At 46.8% G+C, this 19,105-nt stretch overlaps 2 protein-coding genes across 4 annotated transcripts in view; both read left to right on the top strand.

The window, feature by feature from the left end:
- The first annotated feature begins 709 nt into the window (after window positions 1-709).
- On the top strand, window positions 710-8,173 carry RBM8A (RNA binding motif protein 8A). Its single transcript, XM_058160077.1, has 6 exons — window positions 710-866; window positions 2,578-2,637; window positions 4,361-4,438; window positions 5,126-5,262; window positions 7,458-7,594; window positions 7,880-8,173. Exons 1-6 carry the CDS (start codon window positions 800-802, stop codon window positions 7,923-7,925), a joined length of 525 nt encoding a protein of 174 aa, XP_058016060.1. The 5' UTR covers window positions 710-799; the 3' UTR covers window positions 7,926-8,173.
- A 224-nt stretch (window positions 8,174-8,397) lies between these two features.
- Window positions 8,398-19,105, top strand: part of PRRC1 (proline rich coiled-coil 1) — a 29,008-nt gene continuing 18,300 nt past the window's right edge. Inside the window, exons 1-4 of one of the 3 annotated variants that reach the window (XM_058160074.1) lie at window positions 13,236-13,406; window positions 15,873-15,935; window positions 16,944-17,063; window positions 18,128-18,523. In XM_058160074.1, the coding sequence (XP_058016057.1) occupies window positions 16,967-17,063; window positions 18,128-18,523 (493 nt within the window). In that variant the 5' untranslated portion in view covers window positions 13,236-13,406; window positions 15,873-15,935; window positions 16,944-16,966. Of the gene's footprint in view, window positions 10,242-10,369; window positions 13,407-15,872; window positions 15,937-16,943; window positions 17,064-18,127; window positions 18,524-19,105 lie in introns of those variants that run through there. The other 2 variants (XM_058160073.1, XR_009152374.1) reach the window with 2 other exon arrangements.

Genomic DNA, 19,105 nt, shown 5'->3' on the forward strand with positions numbered 1-19,105 from the left:
CACTGCAACCGTCATAAATATGAGTCAGTTGCCAGGCCTCTGAATTTTGATCATGGGACTCGGGGGGGGTACTACGACGGTCATAAGTGTGAAAAACGGCCATGCCACTTTTTTTCAGTTCCATTGTAACTTGGAACGGTCACTAAATCAGGGGTCTCCAACCTTGGCAACTTTAAGACTTGTGGACTTCAACTCCCAGAATTCCTCAGCCAGCCTTGCTGGCTGAGGAATTCTGGGAGTTGAAGTCCATAAGTCTTAAAAGTTGCCAAGGTTGGAAACCTCTGCACTAAATAAACTTGTAAGTGGAGGAGCACCTGTACATGCCTGTTTGCAGTTCTAATTGGGCAATGCTGAGACCCTCCCGAAGCCCCTCGGGGCTCCCCATATTAGGGGCTTTTTGGGGCCAAGACGAACCAAAATTCAAGTGAATCCAATTCAAGAGGCCCTTTGGAATTTGACGCTGCAATAACCGGCGCCGCCGCAAGGGGCAGCCTGCAACGTCTCTTATTTATCATTCCGATTAGAATTCTCTCAAGGTGTCGGCGCCAGATCGCGCTTTTTCCCCAGGAGACACTCCTCCGAAGGTGCCGCGCAGACTCAGTTGCCGCTTTTGTAGGTCGTGACCTTCTCTACATGGCTGCCGGGACCGCTCTTGCTCTCTCTCTCTCCCTCTCTCTCTTTTCCCGGGAGGAGGTTACACTTCCTGTCCCGGCCGGAAGCTATCCCGTCCTCCCTTGCGAATTTGTAGGCAAGTAATTTCGACGGGCTGCTTGGAGGAGTTTGGCTTAATTGGACAGCCATGGCTGACGTGCTGGACCTTCACGAGGCGGGCGGCGAGGACTTCGCCATGGACGAGGACGGCGACGGTATGAGTTTTTCCCCTTTAGCCCCCCCCCCGTCCGCCGTCGCAACAGCCCTGCGAGGTGGGCCGGTGAAGACCGGCCTGGCCCTTTGGAAGCTGAGCATCTGCGCATGCGCGCTGCTTTTACTCATTTCCTGGCTCAAGACGCCCATGGAACACATTTTACTGGTTATTTACTGAAACTTCCCAACAATTAACCAGTGGAACTGCTTGCCACCAGAAGTTGTGGGTTGCTCTATCACTGGAAGCTTTCAAAGAGAGACTGGACACCCATTTGTCTTAAAATGGTATAGGATCCCTTGCTTGAGCAGGGGGGGTTGGACTAGATGACCTCCAAGGTCCCTTCCAACTCTTGTTACTCTGTTATTTTGTGGAACTTCCAAGAGCTCAACCAGTCTCCTGGCACACTGGATGAGAGAGAGAAAACAGATCTTGAGGTTGAGGCATGGCTTCGTCTTTCATATATTTGGAAAAATGTGATCGTACATCCCTCAGTTATCTTTACTCAAGACTAAAGATAGTCAAATTGCCTTGGGCCTCTCCTCCATTTGTCTTGGGTTTCCTGCTTGAGCAGGAGGGTTAGACTAGAAGACCTCCAAGGTCCCTTCCAACCCTGTTATTCTTCTCTGCTCTGATTATATTGTACATCACCCAGAGCCCCTTAGAGGAAGGTAGAGAAATATGAAGTATACATAGGAAATAAGTAAAGAAAATTTATTTATTTATTTATTTTGTCAAGCACGTAATTAGATAACAGATATAGGTATAAGCATTTAATTAATTTAATGTAATTAATTTAATTGATTAATGAAATGGATACGAATAAAAGGGGACATTGGGACAGGGACTGCAAGGCACGTTGGTGCGCTTATGCACGCCTCTTTTTAAAACCAAAGGTTAAAATTATTAACATATTGATGTTAAAATCATGTTATAGTTAAAAAGTTGCTCTCCCTGCTGTTCTGTTGATGGGCTTATTCTCTGCCTCCCCACCCCTGTGGATTCTGGGTTCTTGTCTTTGTTTTTATTCTTTTTTTACATTTAACAGTTAAAGGGGCTTATTCTGAATTTAGTTACATTCCACCGAAGAGCCTTTCTGCTCTCTAGCCATCCTGTGATTGTAGGGCAAATGACCTTTTTCTTAGCTCGTTGGTTCTGTTCTTACTATCAATAATTTTTTTTCTAGTGTTCACTTATCATCTGTTTCCTATTTCAGGTTGTCCTCGACTTACAATCAGAATTGAGCCCCAAAATTGATGTCGCTAAGTAACAAATTTTTAAAGAGCCTTTTGCCCCATTTTACAACTTTTCTTGCCCCAGTTGCTAAGCGAATCACTGCCGTTGTTAAATTAGTAACCTGGTTGTTAAGTGAATCTGGCTTCCCCATGGACTTTGTCAGGAGGTCGCAAAAGGGGTTCACAGGACCCCGGGACACTGCGACCGTCATAAATATGAACCGGTTGTCAAGCACTCAAATGTAAATCACATGACCATAGGGATGCTGCAGTGATCATAATTGTGAAAAACTCTCATAATTCCCTTTTTTCAGTGCTGTTGTAACTTTGAACAGTCACTATAAATGAGCGGTTGTAAGTCGAGACTACCTGCATTGCGAATTGGGCTTGCAGAGTGACTGCAGTCATAAAGACGCAGCGCTTTCCGTTCTTCGTTGTGGTGGTGGTTAATTGATCCAACTATATGTGATTTCTCTTCAGAAAGTATCCACAAATTGAAGGAAAAGGCGAAGAAAAGAAAAGGCAGAGGTTTTGGGTCAGGTAAGCGATTCTTTCAGTTTAGCTGCAGTTGTTCCCGAGGGCTGGAAACCTGGAGATGATGTGTTCCAGTCCCACCCCAGGCATAAAAAGCGATTGGGTGACTTTGGGCCAGTTACACTCTCTTAGTCTAACTTACCCCCACAGGGTGGCTGTTTTGGGAAAAACGGGAGGTTGAGTATTAGGCATGTTTGCCACCTTAAATCACTTACAGCTGTGATGGCCCATGTACTAGAGGTGGCACGCAGAGCCCTCTCTCTGGGCATGCGCGCCATCGCCAGCTGGTCTTCGTGGGCACCGGAAAACAGCCTGAAAATGTCCTGAAAACAGCCTGAAAATGTCCTGAAAACAGCCTGAAAACAGCCTGGAAAATGGCCTGAAAAACGACCAAAAAACATGGATGTGCGCACTGGCCAGCTGCTCTTTGGTTTTCCGGCACTCCAGCATACGCACATACATGCACGTTCAGGTTTGGGCACTTGGTGGCATTTTATTTATAAAAATGGTAAAGGTAGGATATAAATAAGTGGTATTGCCTGTGACAGGTTCTTTCCGAGCCTACATGAGTTATAGGCAGGGTTTGGGATGAAGAGAGTCAAAATTTGTGCTCGGCCAACGCTAGAACGGAATGAAAGCTCGTTTGTGTTGCCTCCGTGAGTTTCTCCAAAGGCACATTCCTCCTGCCTTCAGTGCCTTCAGCTGTGAGAGATTAAACTGCTTTTGCCATCCCTAGAGCCTTGGTGGCACAGTGGTTAGAATGCAGTATTGCAGGCTAATTCTGCCGACCGTCAGCAGTTCGATCCTGACCGGTTTAGGGTAGACTCAGCCTTCTGTCCTTCTGAGGTCAGTAAAATGAGGACCCAAATTGTTGGGGGCAAGAGGCTGAATCTGTAAACTGCTTAGAGAGGGCTGTTAAAGCATTGTTGTGGCCGGCAGTGAGGTGGTTGGGGAGAAACATGGGCCAGTCCTGGAGTCTGGGGAAGGCTCTGATGGGGGCTCTGCGTCAGAGGAAGAGAGGGGGCCAGGGCCATCCAACTGTTGTCAGCTGCCTTTGGAGTTGGACATCACTGGGGCAGAAGAACAGCTGGAGCCTGTTCCCAGTGTGCGCACGGACAGAGCTGCCTGGAGAAGGGAACAGCTAAGGAACAACGGTCGACTCAGGAGTAAAGCCACAGGTGGACGCTGAATGGCCCCTCCCAGAAGGAATAAAAGAGGAGCGAAAAGGGAATGGAGTTTGCAGGAGACAATTAGTTCGCTTAATTGGTTTGTGACTCTCAGAGACTCCTTGCCAAGTTTTGAAAATATCGGCCTGGCAGCTCTCCAAGCCAGATAAGGTCTGTGACTGTAAATTCTCCCTTGAAAGACTTTGCTGGATGTGAATGAGAGGAATTCACAGTATCTTAACAAAAAAGCATTTTTATCGGGACAAGGAGTCTGCTTCGTGCTCTTGGGAAGCCCAGGTGAGAACAAGCATCGTGAAGTGGTATATAAGTGCTATGGCTATCTCATCTTCATTGTCTAAGAGGGGCGATGTGCCACGCAGGTTTCTTATTTGCTCTTCTCTGAATATGAGAGCCAGCTTACAATACCTCCAGGATCGCGTACAGTTGCTACTTGTATTTAATTACATAGGGTGTGTGTGTGTGTGTGTGTGAAAAGCTCTGTTTCTCTTTTTTAATCTAAAAACCTGTTTTCTCTTTTTTTGCTTACGGGCATACTTGAACAGAGGAGGGTTCTAGAGCCCGAGTTCGTGAAGACTACGACAGTGTGGAGCAAGATGGTGATGAACCAGGACCTCAGAGATGTGAGTGAGACGGTACCCTTGCTTTTTTTTCCCCTTCCTTTCGGCATGTCAAGGTTTTCATTTACCATATTTTTCAGAGTATAAGACGCATCTTGGTTTTTGGGGAGGAAAATGGGGGTGGGAATTCTGCCTACCAGGTATTCATCTGGCAAGTCCTTAGCCTGGTCAGCTTCAGCACATTAGTTTGCTCGCTGGTTTTGAGGTTGGGGCTGGTTGGGGCTGTGCTTCTAAAGCACAGCTGATCGTCAGAGGGAGCAGCAATTAGAAAAGCAGGCAAAGCAGGGAAGATTGCTTCGCTCTTGTTGAAAAAGAGCTTCAAAAGCACAGCTGATCCTTGGAGGGAGCTTCAGTGACTAAAGCAGGCAAAGCGCGGAAGGGACAAGAGAAGGCAGCAGCTGTTCCAAGTAGCCATTTTGGGCACTGCGCGTCGAGAGTTTGGAGGCTGAAAATGCAACGCGCGGAGCCCAAAAACACAAGCCATTTTCAGTGGCAATCTCTGCAGCCAGGAAGAGGACGCGCAGAGGCCGAAGGGTAGGGGCCAGCGGGTGGGCGGGGCTACATTCGGAGTATAAGATGCACCCAAATTTTCAGCCTCTTTTAGGAGGGGAAAAAAGTGTGTCTTATACTCTGAAAAATACGGTATGTTTTTCAAACGGGCCTCACTTTTGGCTCCTTGTGTTGCCGCAGCGGTGGAAGGTTGGATCCTCTTCGTCACGGGTGTGCACGAGGAGGCGACGGAGGAAGACATTCACGACAAGTTCGCCGAGTTTGGGGAGATCAAGAACCTCCACTTGAATCTTGACCGGCGGACAGGCTATCTGAAGGTATGCAGGATCCAATCTGGGTCGGTCAACCGGGACCAGAGGTTTTGTCTTCTGAGCCCATTTTCAGGGAACTCCTCTCTAGCTGAGCGTGTGCTGTTCTATGTGTGGTATTTATAGTGCCTGTTGCATGTGGCTTTTTAGATGTTGATTGGGGTGTGTTGATGACTGGCTTTTAAATAGTTGGCTGTCCTTGTGTTGTCCAGCCCTTGCCTTCTAAGTACCACCATAAGATGGTGGTAAATCAGCATTCCTGTTGACTGAGGAGGAGCCTGTTTCCCAGGCTTCAGTCATTTCCCTGGCTGTTTTTGTCCCTGCTCGTCCAACAATCTTAGTGTGTTTTTTATCCCAGCTGAGTCTAAATGACCATTAGGTGATTGCTCTACACCAGGGGTGTCAAACTCGCAGCCCGGATGCGTTAACGCGCTGGCCACGCTCACGTCGGATTTAGCGAAGGGGGCGGGGAATGGCAATACGTCACGTGAAGCCGCCGTGATGAAGCCAGCTTGACACCCCTGCTCTACACCTTTCTCTGGGAGGAAAAAAGCGCCCACACCTATTCGTACCTGAAGGTATGTATAAGTGTGGATTGCTTGTGGGGCCTTTTACTTCCCAAAGGAAGTCGTAGAACAGTCACCTAATGGTCATTTGGACTCAGCTGGGATGGGGGAAAAAAATACTTGTTTGGATGAAGGATCTTGGAGTGGTAGTTACACCTGATTGCCTGGTTTCTTGACATGGGCTGAGTTATTGAGGCCAAAATTTCTCCAGTTAAGCGAGACATTTGTTAAGTGAGTTTTGCCCCGTTTTACGATCTTTTTTTGCCACAGTTGTTAAGTGAATCATTACAGTTAACTTAGTAACATGGCTGTTAAGTGAATCCGGCTTCCTCATTGACTTTGCTTGTCAGAAGCAAAAGGGGATACTGCCCACGGTCAGAAGTATGAACCAGTTGCCGATCATCTGAATTTTGGTCACATGATCACGGGGATGCTAGAAAGGTCATAACTCTGAAAAACGGTCATAAGTCACTTTTTTCAGTGCTGTTGTAACTTGGGTCAGTAAACAAACTTGTAAGTCGAGGACTGCCTGTGCTAAGCCAACATTTGGTTCGCTTGTTTGTGGCCTAGTCTGTGACTTATTCTCTAAACCGTGGCTAAGGAAGTCATAGTTTAGTTTACTTTACTTCATTGTCATTGCACATGGTACAATGAAATTAAATGCTGTCTTTAGTGTACATTATAACTATAAAAATAAAAACACAAACATACCTCCTTTACATTCTATATAATTGAAATTGAAAACCCGATGTTGCACTATATCGTAGAATTCAGTAAGGTTACTGCCCTTGGATAGAAGCTGTTTTTCAGCCTATTTGTCCTTGTTTTTATTGCCCTGTATCGTCTGCCAGATGGTAATAGTTCAAAAAAAAAAAAAAGGCTGCCCAGAATGAGATGGATCTTTAAGGACGTTTTGAACTTTCTTAAGGCAGTGGGAGCTATTAAGCTCTTCCAGAGAGGGGAGAGGGCAACCAATGATCCTCTGGGCAATGATGTTGACCCTCTGGAGTGCTGTCCCATCTGCCACTGTGCAATTGGCAAACCAGACACAGGTTAAAATACTCTCTATGGCAGCGGTTCTCAACTTGTGGGTCACGACCCCATTGGGGGTCGAATGACGATTTGCCAGGGGTCGCCTAAGACCTTCGGAAATATGGGAAGTATACTTGCGAGTCGAAGAATCGCGAATTCGGCTTCAGGCACGATGAATTAAAAAAGAGAGAAGAAATCTTTGCTCTGATGTCTCCCTCTCAAGCCAGCTGTAATCACTCCCAATCGCTAGCCTAATCTGGCTTCAGACGCCATAAACTTAATAGGGGAGGAGTCTCCGCTTTAATGCCTCCGTTCTCAAGGCAATCGCAAGCAGTTCAGATCGCTAGCCAATACGGCTTCAGGCGTGATAAATTCAAAACAAAAATAATTTTACGGTTGAGGTCGCCACGTCGTGGGGAATTGTATTAAAGGGGTCGCAGCACTATAAAGGTTGAGAACCACTGCTCTATGGTGCAGCGGTAGAAGGCCACCAGCAGATTTGCTAGTATGGAGTCGACATTTAAATATGTGTGAATGAATCCTTTGGGCCGACCGAGGCAAGGGTGTTTGTGAGCGCTCGCATCTCTTTTCCCAAACGTCTCGCAGGGATACACGCTGGTGGAATACGAAACCTACAAAGAAGCCCAGGCAGCTATGGAGGGCCTGAATGGGCAGGATCTGATGGGGCAGCCCATCAGCGTGGATTGGTGCTTCGTCAGAGGGCCTCCGAAAGGAAAACGAAGGTGGGTTGGGTTGGTTGGTTTTTTTGAAGCCCCAAAACAAACTTTCGCAAATATCGAAAGAGACCAAGCTCCGTTTATTTATTTATTTATTTATTTTATTTATTTATTCAAATTTGTATACCGCCCTATCTCCCTAGGGACTCAGGGCGGTTCACAGGCAAATAAAATACATATAAATACAAAATAAAATAACCATTAAAAAACTAATTAAATATAGCCCGATAGTTAAAAACAGTATATATAATAATTTAACGTTTAACGTTCTCTTGGTCCGTTTCTGCCTAGGAGTGGCCGTAGAAGAAGCCGAAGTCCTGACCGAAGACGGCGTTGAAGGGACTTTCGTTTGGCAACTCCCCACCGCTGTGGATGTTTCCGACATCACCTTCCTCGCGAGCTGAATTCAGGGAGGGAGGTTCTCATTTATTTGCCCTAATTGCCACCTGTTTAATTTTGTATTTGCCTAATGGTTTTTTAAATTTTTTTTCCCCTTAGCCTTTGGACTTTTAGACCCCGCCCTCTTTTCTGTGTTTGTAAATTCTGGTTTTAAGCCTGTAAACAATGTAAAGGACCTCTGAAGCAGCATTCAGAATAAAACGCTATGTGTTTTTTTAACTACGTTAACCCTTTATTATTATAAAGCCCTAAATGGCATAAATATGATTTACACTTACGACTTCTTGTTCATGAGTCCATTTCAAAATTCTACCATGTGCGGGTACAGGGTGAATTTTATTTTTTTTAAATTATATTTGTCGTTATTATTTTTTAAATCCATATTGTGTGTGGACAGAGTTGGTTCTGGGTATCATTCATATTAATCCAATTCGCAGCAACAATATTAGTAATCTCTATCACATTTTATCAAATTTAAGTAATCATTATATTGTTTAAACATACATAAACAAAAAATGCCTAACTCCTCATCTTTATTTCTATCTTCATCTCTTATCTTTCTTGTTCAAGCTAAACATTTCCCTATTATGTATAGGCAAAGTTGTTTCTGGGTGTCATATTAATCCAATTTACGCTGACAATGTTAGTAATCTCTATCAGATTTATGAAATTAAAGTAATCCTCCTATTATTTAAACTTACATAAAACAAAAAAACATCTGTAAACTTCTAATCCTTCTATTATTTTTATTCATTCTATAAAAATTTATATGCTAATATTTCCCCTATCTAATTTCATTTCTGCCTCTTTCACCTTACAATCAGGCTACTTTAATATTTAAAGGGCAATTCTTTCTATCCATCTTCTCTTTTTAGCGCTTCAATTCTGATCCATTTCTTAATTTGCCTCCCACACTCCTCATCTTTGTCTCAGCCTTCCTCCCAGTACAGGGTGAAGTTTTCTATGGGGGTGCGACTAGACCAAGGGTCTCCAACCTTGACAACTTTAAGACCTGTGGACTTCAACTCCCAGAATACCAAAGCCCCATCCTGACATCTGAAATCTCAAAGGAGGGGCAAGTTTGCTCCAGAAAGTTGCCAAGGCTCAGTTCCAATAACTTTGGAAAGAGTTCAATAATTTTTCAGTCTTGGCCCGATCTTTACAACAAACCAGGTAGGTAGACCTATTCTGCAAGCCCAGTGCTTTGGTTAGTTTCAGCTCTTCAGGTCCCAGTAGAGGTGATCCATTTTTCCAGTGCATTTGACACCAGTGTGCAATGTTATGTGCTAGCGTGTTAACAACACAATTAGCAGCCGGTCCATATCCTCACCATTTTTTTAAAACAGTGGTCAACTGCTTCCTGCAAGCTTGCCTATCATTTCCGCAAATGCTCAGGAGTTTTTGCAGACTGAGTAGCGGGGACCTACTCTAAAGTTGAAGAAAATCAAAAAAAAAAATCACAGTCCCACTTTTTAAATCGGTCCGTTATAGAACAACACAGCATCCTGGAGAACCTACTGTCTAGGTCTGTAAATGGAAATGTCCCCACATTTGAGAACTGTGCTCCATGTATGGTGAGGGACACCACGCATTGTGGGAAGAGACCCTTTGAGAGACGGTCACTTCCCAACCACTAAACCGTTAAGTCGTATATCCCATTTCTGCTCAACCCAATTGCTGGTTCCCAAATGAGGGTGTCAATCTCAGCAACCCACAAAACCTTTTCAAAGCAGCAGAAGCCCCGAAGAATATGTCCCTCTTCAGAAACTCTGATTTTTTTTGAGATGAATTCTTCCCCCATTTAGGGGAAAACAATAATAAATAAACCCTACCCCACGGGGGCAGCTGTGATGGGTCCTTTCGGAATAATTACAATTACATGTAATCATTTAACTTCAACATACAGGTAGTCGTTGACTTACGACCACAAATTGAGGCCAAAATTTATGTTCTTAAGTGAGACATTTGTTGTTTTGCCGTGTTTTTACGACTTCTTGCCACATCTGTTAAGTGAATCACTGCACTGTTGCAGAGTCGAAGTCTACCTGTACTTCCCTGCCTGGGATTGTAACCAGCTTCTCTGAACAGACCCAACTTGGGCTCAGGGTTCCAGTGCCGTGGGAATCGGCCCATCACATATCAGTGGCCATGAAGCGAGCCCTGGGGTTGGGCCAACTTGGGTGCAGCAGGTCTCGGGAAGGCGGTCTCCCTCTCGCAATTTGGGCTACTCCTTCAGTTTTGCTTGTGATTACAGGTAGTTGACTTACAACAGTTCATTTAGTGACCATTCAAAGTTACAATTCTTCTGCCATATCCGTCATTGGATGTTGGCGATCATATTTTTGTCAACAGCCACATGAAAAGGTGCTGCTTTGTCCTTAGGTTTTGAAGCCATGATGTTCTTCTGCCTGGATCTTGTTTGCCTTCAATCTTTCCCTGGAGGATTAAGTGAAGGATGCTGTATTTTTCCAGGTGTCGCATCACAGGTCCGAAATATTCTAACTTTCGCTTTTTAACGGCTTTGATGATCTCCCTTGGCTTTCCCAGGCGGCTTATCACATCCTCCTTTCTGATTTGGTCAACCCGGTTTATACGTAACAGCCGTCTGTCAATCCACATTTCAAATGCTCTTCAAGTGGTTTTCTGTCCGAGACCAACTCTCCACTCCGTAGAGCAGGATAGAAAAGAAGTAACACCAGACAAGCCTGGTTTTTAGTCAGACTTACAATGGCACTGAAAAAAATGTGACTTGGGACCATTTTTCACACTTTATGACCATTGTTCACACAACCGTTTTAACAGCATCCCTTCGGTCACGTGATCAAAACTTCAGACTGCCTGAGAACGGACTCACATTTATGACCATTGCAGTCTCCGGTGTGTGTGTATGTGTGTCTCACATAATCCCCTTTTGCGACTTTCTAACAAAATCAAAAACGGGGAAGCCAGATTCGCTTAATGCCCGCCTTCCTAACTTAGCTATTCCTTTAACGACTGGGACAAGAAAGATCATCAAATGGAACGAAACTCCCTTAACGAACACCTTAGAGTAGTGGCCGAAATTGTGGAAACCTTTTGGGGAAAGTGTATTTTTGAGGTTTGATGTCTGATAACAACACTTTTTGGGGGAGTTTCAAGATAATCCTATTCCACTGCTGGAATGGAAATGCCTGGGAAAAGCCCAGCACTTTTTAACCCAATTGAAAACCTATGGAGCCGACTCAAGGAACTGGTTAGTCAGAAGTGACCCAGCGATAAAACCCAGTTAATAGAAGCCATCCTTCAATCTTGGTTTCACATTAGAACAGCTGCAGAACTCAAAAACTTGGCTCGCTCTATGGGAAGACTTGTAATGACTTGTAAGGCCGTCATTCATGCTAAAGGTTACCCAACGAAGGATTAACTGACATGGGGATCATTTTTTGTATATCCCACTTTTTTTCTACGGGTTTCACTTTTCTTCTTTATACTGTCACTGCTATTCTAATAGCAAATCCTTCAGAATGTAATGTTATTCCATTACATTCTTGATTCAATGATTTTTTTCCATTGATACATAATTTTATGGTACTGCTCCCCCCCCCAAAAAAAGTGGTGTTATTAGAATAGAATGCAGAATAGCATAGCGGCTTTCGATACCATCGACCATGGTATCCTGCTGCACCGGTTGGAGGGATTGGGAATGGGAGGCACCGTTTATCGGTGGTTCTCCTCCTATCTCTCCGCAGACGGTGTTGACGGGGGCAGAGGTCGACCGCGAGGCGCCTCACTTGTGGGGTGCCTCGGGTCGATTCTATTGCCCCTCCTGTTCAACATCTACATGAAGCCGCTGGGTGAGGTCATCAGTGGTTTTGGGGTGAGTTATCATCTGTACGCTGACGATACGCAGCTGTACTTTTCCACCCCGGACCACCCCAACGAAACTGTCGAAGTGCTGTCCCGGTGCCTGGAAGCCGTACGGGTCTGGATGGGGAGAAACAGACTCAAGCTCAATCCCTCCAAGACGGAGTGGCTGCAGATGCCGGCACCCCGGTACAGTCAGCTGCAGCCGCAGCTGGCTGTGGGGGGCGAGTTATTGGCCCCAACGGAGAGGGTGCGCAACTTGGGCGTCCTCCTGGATGGATGGCTGTCGTTTGACGATCATTTGGCGGCCGTCTCCAAGAGGGCCTTCCACCAAGTACGCTTGGTGCGCCAGTTGCGCCCCTTCCTTGACCGGGATGCCTTATGCACGGTCACTCATGCCCTCGTAACTTCCCGCCTGGATTATTGCAATGCTCTCTACATGGGGCTGCCCTTGAAGTACACCCGGAGGCTGCAGTTAGTCCAGAATGCAGCTGCGCGGGTAATAGTGGGAGCAACTCGTTGCTCCCATGTAACACCACTCCTGCGCAGTCTGCACTGGCTTCCTGTGGTCTTCCGGGTGCGCTTTAAGATTTTGGTTACCACCTTTAAAGCGCTCCATGGCTTAGGACCCGGGTACTTACGGGACCGCCTGCTGTTACCTTATGCCTCCCACCGACCCGTACGCTCACACAGAGAGGGCCTTCTCCGGGTGCCGTCCGCCAAACAATGTCGGCTGGCGGCCCCCAGGGGTAGGGCCTTCTCTGTCGGAGCTCCTACACTTTGGAACGAACTTCCCCCTGGTTTACGCCAAGTGCCTGATCTTCGGACCTTTCGGCGTGAGCTGAAAACGCACCTATTTATTCAAGCGGGACTGGCCTAAAATTTTATTGGGTTAAAATTTTATTGGGTTATTTATATTTTAATATTTTAATTCGTTTTAAATCTGGCCACTTTATGTTTGTTTTAATTTCTTTTAATATTGATACTGTGATTTTTTACTTGGCTGTACACCGCCCTGAGTCCTTCGGGAGAAGGGCGGTATAAAAATTGAATAAAATAAATAAATAAATAAATAAATAGCATAGAGAATAGAATAGAATAGAATAGAATAGAATTTTTTATTGGCCAAGTGTGATTGGACACACAAGGAATTTGTCTTTGGTACATATGCTCTGTGTTATTAGCTAACTTATAGAAAATACACTTTTCCCAAAAGGTTTCCACAATTTTGGCCACTGCTGTACTTAGCAACATACTTTGTGTGTGTGTGTGTGTGTGTGTTTGTGCCCCGCTCCATGGCGGTCGTAAGTCGAGGACTACCCGTCCCGGGGCGTCTTTTTCGCGCGCCCCCCCTTTCCCTTTTTTTTTTCCAGCCCGCTGACGCGCGTCTCTCCGAACGTGGGAAGCCACCGAGGCGGGGCGGGGCGGCGCCTCGGCCTCCCTTCCTTCCTTCCTTCCCTCCCTCCCTACTTTGGGGCCGCGGCGGCTCCTCCTCCTCGCGGCGGGGCGAGCGAACGTGGCAGCCGGCTGAGGCGGCCCCTCCATTTTGCACCGGGCGCCGAGCCGGGAGGCTGAGGTGAGGCCGCGCGGGGGGCTTTCACTTCACTGAGGGGGGTTTTCACTGAGGGCGGACATATTATGATTATTATGGGTGAGGGTCGTGCTTTTTTAACATTGGGCGGCGGCGGGAGGGAGGGAGGCTCAAAACGCCCCCCCCCCTCTCTCCCCTCACGGAGGGGAGTTATCGCCCTCACCGTGCCCGCGCCCTAGCACGCGAGCACGCGCCCGGGCCTCAGCGCCGCGGTGGAAGGAAGGCGGGGGCGGCGGCGGCTGGCTCTGTGGGGGAGGGGCGGGAGGCACGCACACGCCGGGCGGCGGCGCGACGGAGCGAATCGCCGAGACGTGGCAATGCCGGCGGCGCGCGTGCGCAAACGGTGGCAATGGACCGCCTCAGACTATCCGCGCCGCCTCCCTCCGCCCCGCGGCATGTCGGGAGTCGTAGTTCTCCTGGGCGGCCTTGTCCTCTTTCTGTGACTTCTCTTCGTTGTTGTTTATTTCCTTCTTCTTCTCTCTTTTCCTCTTTTGCTTTTCCGTGTTTTCTTTCTTTGGGACTCATTCTCTTTATTTCTCCCACGTTTGCTTTCCCCCCCCCTCTATCTCTGTCTCTTTTTTTCCTCCCCTTTTGGCCTGATTCAGTAACAAGAGTTGGAAGGGACCCTGGAGGTCATCTAACCCAACCCCCTGCTTACACAGGAGACCTGTACTAGGGATTTGAACCACCAATTTTTCTGTTCTCGGCGAGCTCAGTGTCTTAACCACTGAGTCACCTAGTCGCTATTTGTGAAATTATTATTTTTTTTTAATTTGCATTTATATCCCACCCTTCTCCGAAGACTCAGGGCGGCTTACACTATGTCAAGCAATAGTCTTCATCCATTTGTATATTATATACAAAGTCAACTTATTGCCCCCCCAACAATCTGGGTCCTCATTTTACCTACCTTATAAAGGATGGAAGGCTGAGTCAACCTTGGGCCTGGTGGGACTTGAACCTGCAATAATTGCAAGCAGCTGCTGTTAATAACAGACTGCATTAGTCTGTTGAGCCACCAGAGGCCCTGGTGAATTATTTCACTATTTGCCAGAAGTGCAGGAGTTCTTTTTTGCATCCAGTGAGGTGGGGTGTTTGTGTGTTAGTTGTCCCACCATCGGGTCTACTAGTTAAAGCATCAGCAGGTTAAAAACTGGGAGGCTTGAGTTCTAGTCCTGCTTTAGGCTTCAAGCTGCAAGTCCTAAAACAATGGTAGTCAACCTGGTCCCTACCGCCCACTAGTGGGCGTTCCAGCTTTCATGGTGGGCGGTAAGGGTTTTGTCCGATACTGAAGCGCTTTCCTTTTTTTTTTAATTTAATTGACTTTTTAAAAAAAATTCATAGCATTATTTAAAAACATTTTCATTAGGTTTTCATAAAATTCCCCGTGACAATTTAAATGTCTGAAAATATACAATTTGTATCGCCCGCGCATAAGTTTAGTTCACGTTACGTAAGTGAAACTAAATGGTGCTATAGTGCGACCGCAAACAAACGAGCCTCGTCCCAGAATAACTCGCGCATCTCCCCCCCCACATCACCCAGCTGTAACAGACAAGCAGAGCTGGTAGCTGGCGCCCCCCCCCCCAAAAAAACCCCCAATCCACGATGTGCGAGAGGCATGCGCAGACGACAATACATGGTGCATTGCTGTGGAACCGGTGGGCAGTTAGAAAATTTTACTACTAACAGAGATGCAAAAATGGGCGGTAGGTATAAAAAGGTTGACTATCCCTGCCCTAAAAGATGACTTTGAGTCAGTCGGCCTCACTGGGTTGAAGGACAGACTGTTAGGTATATTTGCTGCCTTGAATTATTGATAAAAATAATAAAAGACGGGATTAAAATCTAATCAAGAAGGTCCAAACTTAGTATAGCGCTAGCAATATTACCTATATACTGGATTTCCTGCTTTCGAGCAAATATAAATATGCAGCACAGCTGATCGAGGGAAATACCAGTTTGGACAAATCTGTAGCTTTTTTTTTTTTAACTACCAGTTCGCCTGAAGAGATGCGAATTGTTAGCATTTCACCCCTGCACCCAACCAAACATATTTCATTTTAATTTGCACATTTCTTGTGCAAACCCAGAAAAACTATTCCTGAGCTGTTCACGTTCTGTAAATCCAACCTGTTATTCCTTTTTTCGTCTTCTTTGCATTGCTGTCCCTCTCTTTGGGTGGTGCGGTGGCCTAGAGGTGGAGCTCTCGCCTCACAATCAGTAGGCTGTGAGTTCGATCCCAGGTAGAGGCTGATGTTTCTCTCCCGCAACACATTGAGAATATATCTGCTGAAAAAAAATTCCGCATTGGCGACAGGAAGGGCATCCGGCCAGTAAACACTCAGCTCCATTCAGTTGCCCAGACGCGCCCCCACAAGGGATTATGGGGTCGTTAGAAGAGGATGATTGCTATCCCTCTCTTTTCCTTTTCCTTTTCCTCTCCTCCAGGACAAATTTTGAAGCACAATGGAACGTGTCATTCTGTGAACAGGAAAACCAACAGGAGGGCAGGTGAGCGATCCTTCCGCTTAAATCCAGGTGGTCCTCGATTTACGGCTAGTCGCTTTGTGAAGTTACAACCTACCTGAAAAAAGGGGACTTACGAGCAGATCCAGAATGCAGAAATGGATCAGCGTCTCCTGCTCGAGCGGGGGGGTTGGACTAGATGACCTCCAAGGTCCCTTCCAACTGTTATTCGGTTCACTCCGACTGTTACCACCTCCCCTCGCAGTCACGGGACTGCATTTTGGGCAACACGACCACATTTTCAGCCATTTGCAGTGTCGTGTGTGGTCACTTCCAATGACCACAAATCTCGGCGCTTCCAATTTATGGCACAATCGAGCCAAGGAGAGCAGTGGGTTCACTTAATGACCATCGCATTCGTTTAATGAACCGCCGCAAAAAAAAAAAAAATCCCCTGTAAAATTGGGCCAGTTGTGTAACCAGCCCATTTTACTTCTCTTGTGACTTTTCACAGTCATGGGCGGGCTCCATTATGGTCATAACTCAAGGACTACCTGCGGAGTCTCCAGGATTGGAAGCAGACAGTCCTGTAAAGAATAACATCAGAAAAATGGCGTGCAGATAGTCCTCGACGCGCGACCAAAATTTCTGTTGCTAAGCGAGACAGTTGTTAAGTGTGATTTGCCCCGGTTTACGACCTTTCCTGCCACGGTTGTTAAATGAATCCCTGCCATTGTTCAGTTAGCCCTGGGGTTGTTAAGTGAATCTGTCTTTTGACCCTTTGTCAGAAGTTTGCAAAAGTTGATCCCCGGAGCACTGCGACTGTCATAAATATGAGTTTATGGGGATGTTGTAAGTCATAACTGTAAAAAGCCGTCCTAATTTAAGTCACCTTTTTCAGTGACCTTGTAACTTCGAACAGTCACTAAGTGAATTGTTGTAGAGAACTACCTGTATCGATTCAATATCTTGTTGATCGATGTATTTGGTTGTCCCTTGTTGGATTCTGGGATTCCCAGAATTATCCTGACTAGAATCTTCCTTTCCCCCCAGGATTGTGTTGCTGAAATAAAAACATGATGGAAGAGAGCGGGATAGAGACGACGCCCCCCACGACCCCCCCACCCACCACAACCTGGGCTGCTTCTCCTCCTGCACCCCCAGTCTCACGAGGTACCCCTTCTTCCGACCGTGTCCCATGTTTTTCATGTTTGAAAAATATAAAATATAAAAATGATGTTGAGACTCTAGAAAGAGCGCAGAGAAGAGCAACCAGGATGATGAGGGGACTGGAGGCTAAAACAGATGAAGAACGGTTGCAGGAACTGGGCCTGGCTAGTCTACTGAAGAGAAGGACCAGGGGAGACAGGAGAGCATCTTCCAATATTTGAGGGGCTGCCACAGAGAGGAGGAAGGGAGTCAAACTATTTTCCAAAGCGCCAGACAAGGAATAATAGATGGAAACTGACCAAGGAGAGATTCAACCTGGAAATAAGGAGAAATTTTCTGACAGTGGGGACAATCAACCAAAGGAACAGAAGTTGCCTTCGGAACTTGTGGGAACTTCATCCCTGGAGTCTTTCAAGAAGAGACTGGACTGGCATCTGTCAGAAATGGTGTAGGGTCTCCTGCTTAGGTAGAGGGTTGGACTAGATGACCTACAAGGTCCCTTCCAACTCTGTTAATCCATTAACTACTCAGCATGGCTGGTCTAGTGAAGAGAAGGACCAGGGGAGACAGGATAGCAGCTTTCCAATATTTGAGGGGCTGCCACAGAGAGGAGGAAGGGGGTCAAGCTATTTTCCAAAGCACCTGAAGGCCAGACAAGGAACAATGGAGCTTTGCTGGCTAGAGGAACTCTGGGAGTTGAAGTCCACAAGTCTTAAAAGAGCCAAGTTCGCAAACCCCTGGCCTAGCTCACTTCAGAAATGATTCACTCAGCAACCTGACTTTTGGGCTCCATTGTGGTCGTAACTCCAGGGCTCCCTGTCTGTCTAACTTACTTAGTAACTTAAACTTAAGTGCAGTCATTTACTTAACAGCTGTAGCAAGCAAAGCCCTAAACGCCGGCAAAACTCACTTAACAAATGTTTCACTTAGTGGCCTACATTTCCGTCGTAACCCGAGGACTGCCTCTTATTTCACATTTCGATACGCCTTCAAAGAAGGGTCTGTCGGGGCCGATTTTAATACCCTTTCTCTCTTTGTTTTTTCCCCCCTCCCTCCCCTGACGGCAGCCCCTCTCCCTGTTCCAAAGGACCCCACTACGTCCTCTTTTCCTCCTTCCGTCTTCTCCCCCGCCGTACCCCCCCTGGTCTCCTCTCTTCCTTCTGCGCCCCCCGCTTCCCTTTTGCCTCCTGCAGCCATTTGCACAAGCCCCCCTCCTGGCGCCGCCAGCCTGCCCTCAGTCGCTGCTCCGATGACCTCCGCTTTTGGTAACCCCGCGACTCAGTTTCCCGCGACGTCGCCTGCGCCGAGCTGTGCTCCCGGGCCCCCGGGGTTTTCCGGGCCTCCCACTGGGCCTCCGATCTCCGGCTTTTCCGTGACTTCCAGCTATGACATCACTAAAGGCCACGCGGGACGAGCACCCCAGACCCCTCTGATGCCCTCCTACACGGCTTTGCCCGTCCCAGGTACGCAAGAGAAACCTCGGTTTGTTTGTTTGTTTGTTTGTTTACATTTATATCCCGCCCTTCTCCGAAGACTCAGGGCGGCTTACAGTGTGTAAGGCAATAGTCTCATTCTATTTGTATATTTACAAAGTCAACTTATTGCCCCCCCAACAATCTGGGTCCTCATTTTACCTACCTTATAAAGGATGGAAGGCTGAGTCAACAGTTGAGCTTCTCGGTTCTAAACACGGACGCCTGGCTCAAACCATTGGGTGCCAGGTCCCTAAAGTGCTTTTGCAGGAGGCAACTGGACTTGCTTGTTTGTTTGTTTTCTTTTGAAGACGTTTCTCTTCTCATCCCAGAAGCTTCTTCAGCTCTGACTGGATGGCGGGGAAGGGAAGGATTGATATTCCTTGTGGACAGCCGGTCATTTGCATCCTTTTAGAGGGTTGTTGAGGCCACTTGGAGGTTTATCTGTGTCCTCAGGGTCACCTGAGTTTGTGCTCCTGGTCTCCGCTGTCTCAGCCACTGTTGTGTCAGACGCCGTGAGAAGAAACAAGCCAACTTGGTTTTCCTTCCAATAGTGACTTTGTTTATTGGGTC

Source organism: Ahaetulla prasina, chromosome 17 (assembly GCF_028640845.1).
Source record: "Ahaetulla prasina isolate Xishuangbanna chromosome 17, ASM2864084v1, whole genome shotgun sequence".
Lineage (NCBI taxonomy): Eukaryota > Metazoa > Chordata > Lepidosauria > Squamata > Colubridae > Ahaetulla > Ahaetulla prasina.

Coding starts and splice junctions, on each gene's coding strand:
- RBM8A (XM_058160077.1), top strand. CDS start 800: ATGGCTGACGTGCTGGACCTTCACGAGGCGGGCGGCGAGGACTTCGCC. Junction 2,638..4,360: donor AGGCAGAGGTTTTGGGTCAG/GTAAGCGATTCT, acceptor ATACTTGAACAG/AGGAGGGTTCTAGAGCCCGA. Junction 4,439..5,125: donor TGAACCAGGACCTCAGAGAT/GTGAGTGAGACG, acceptor GTGTTGCCGCAG/CGGTGGAAGGTTGGATCCTC.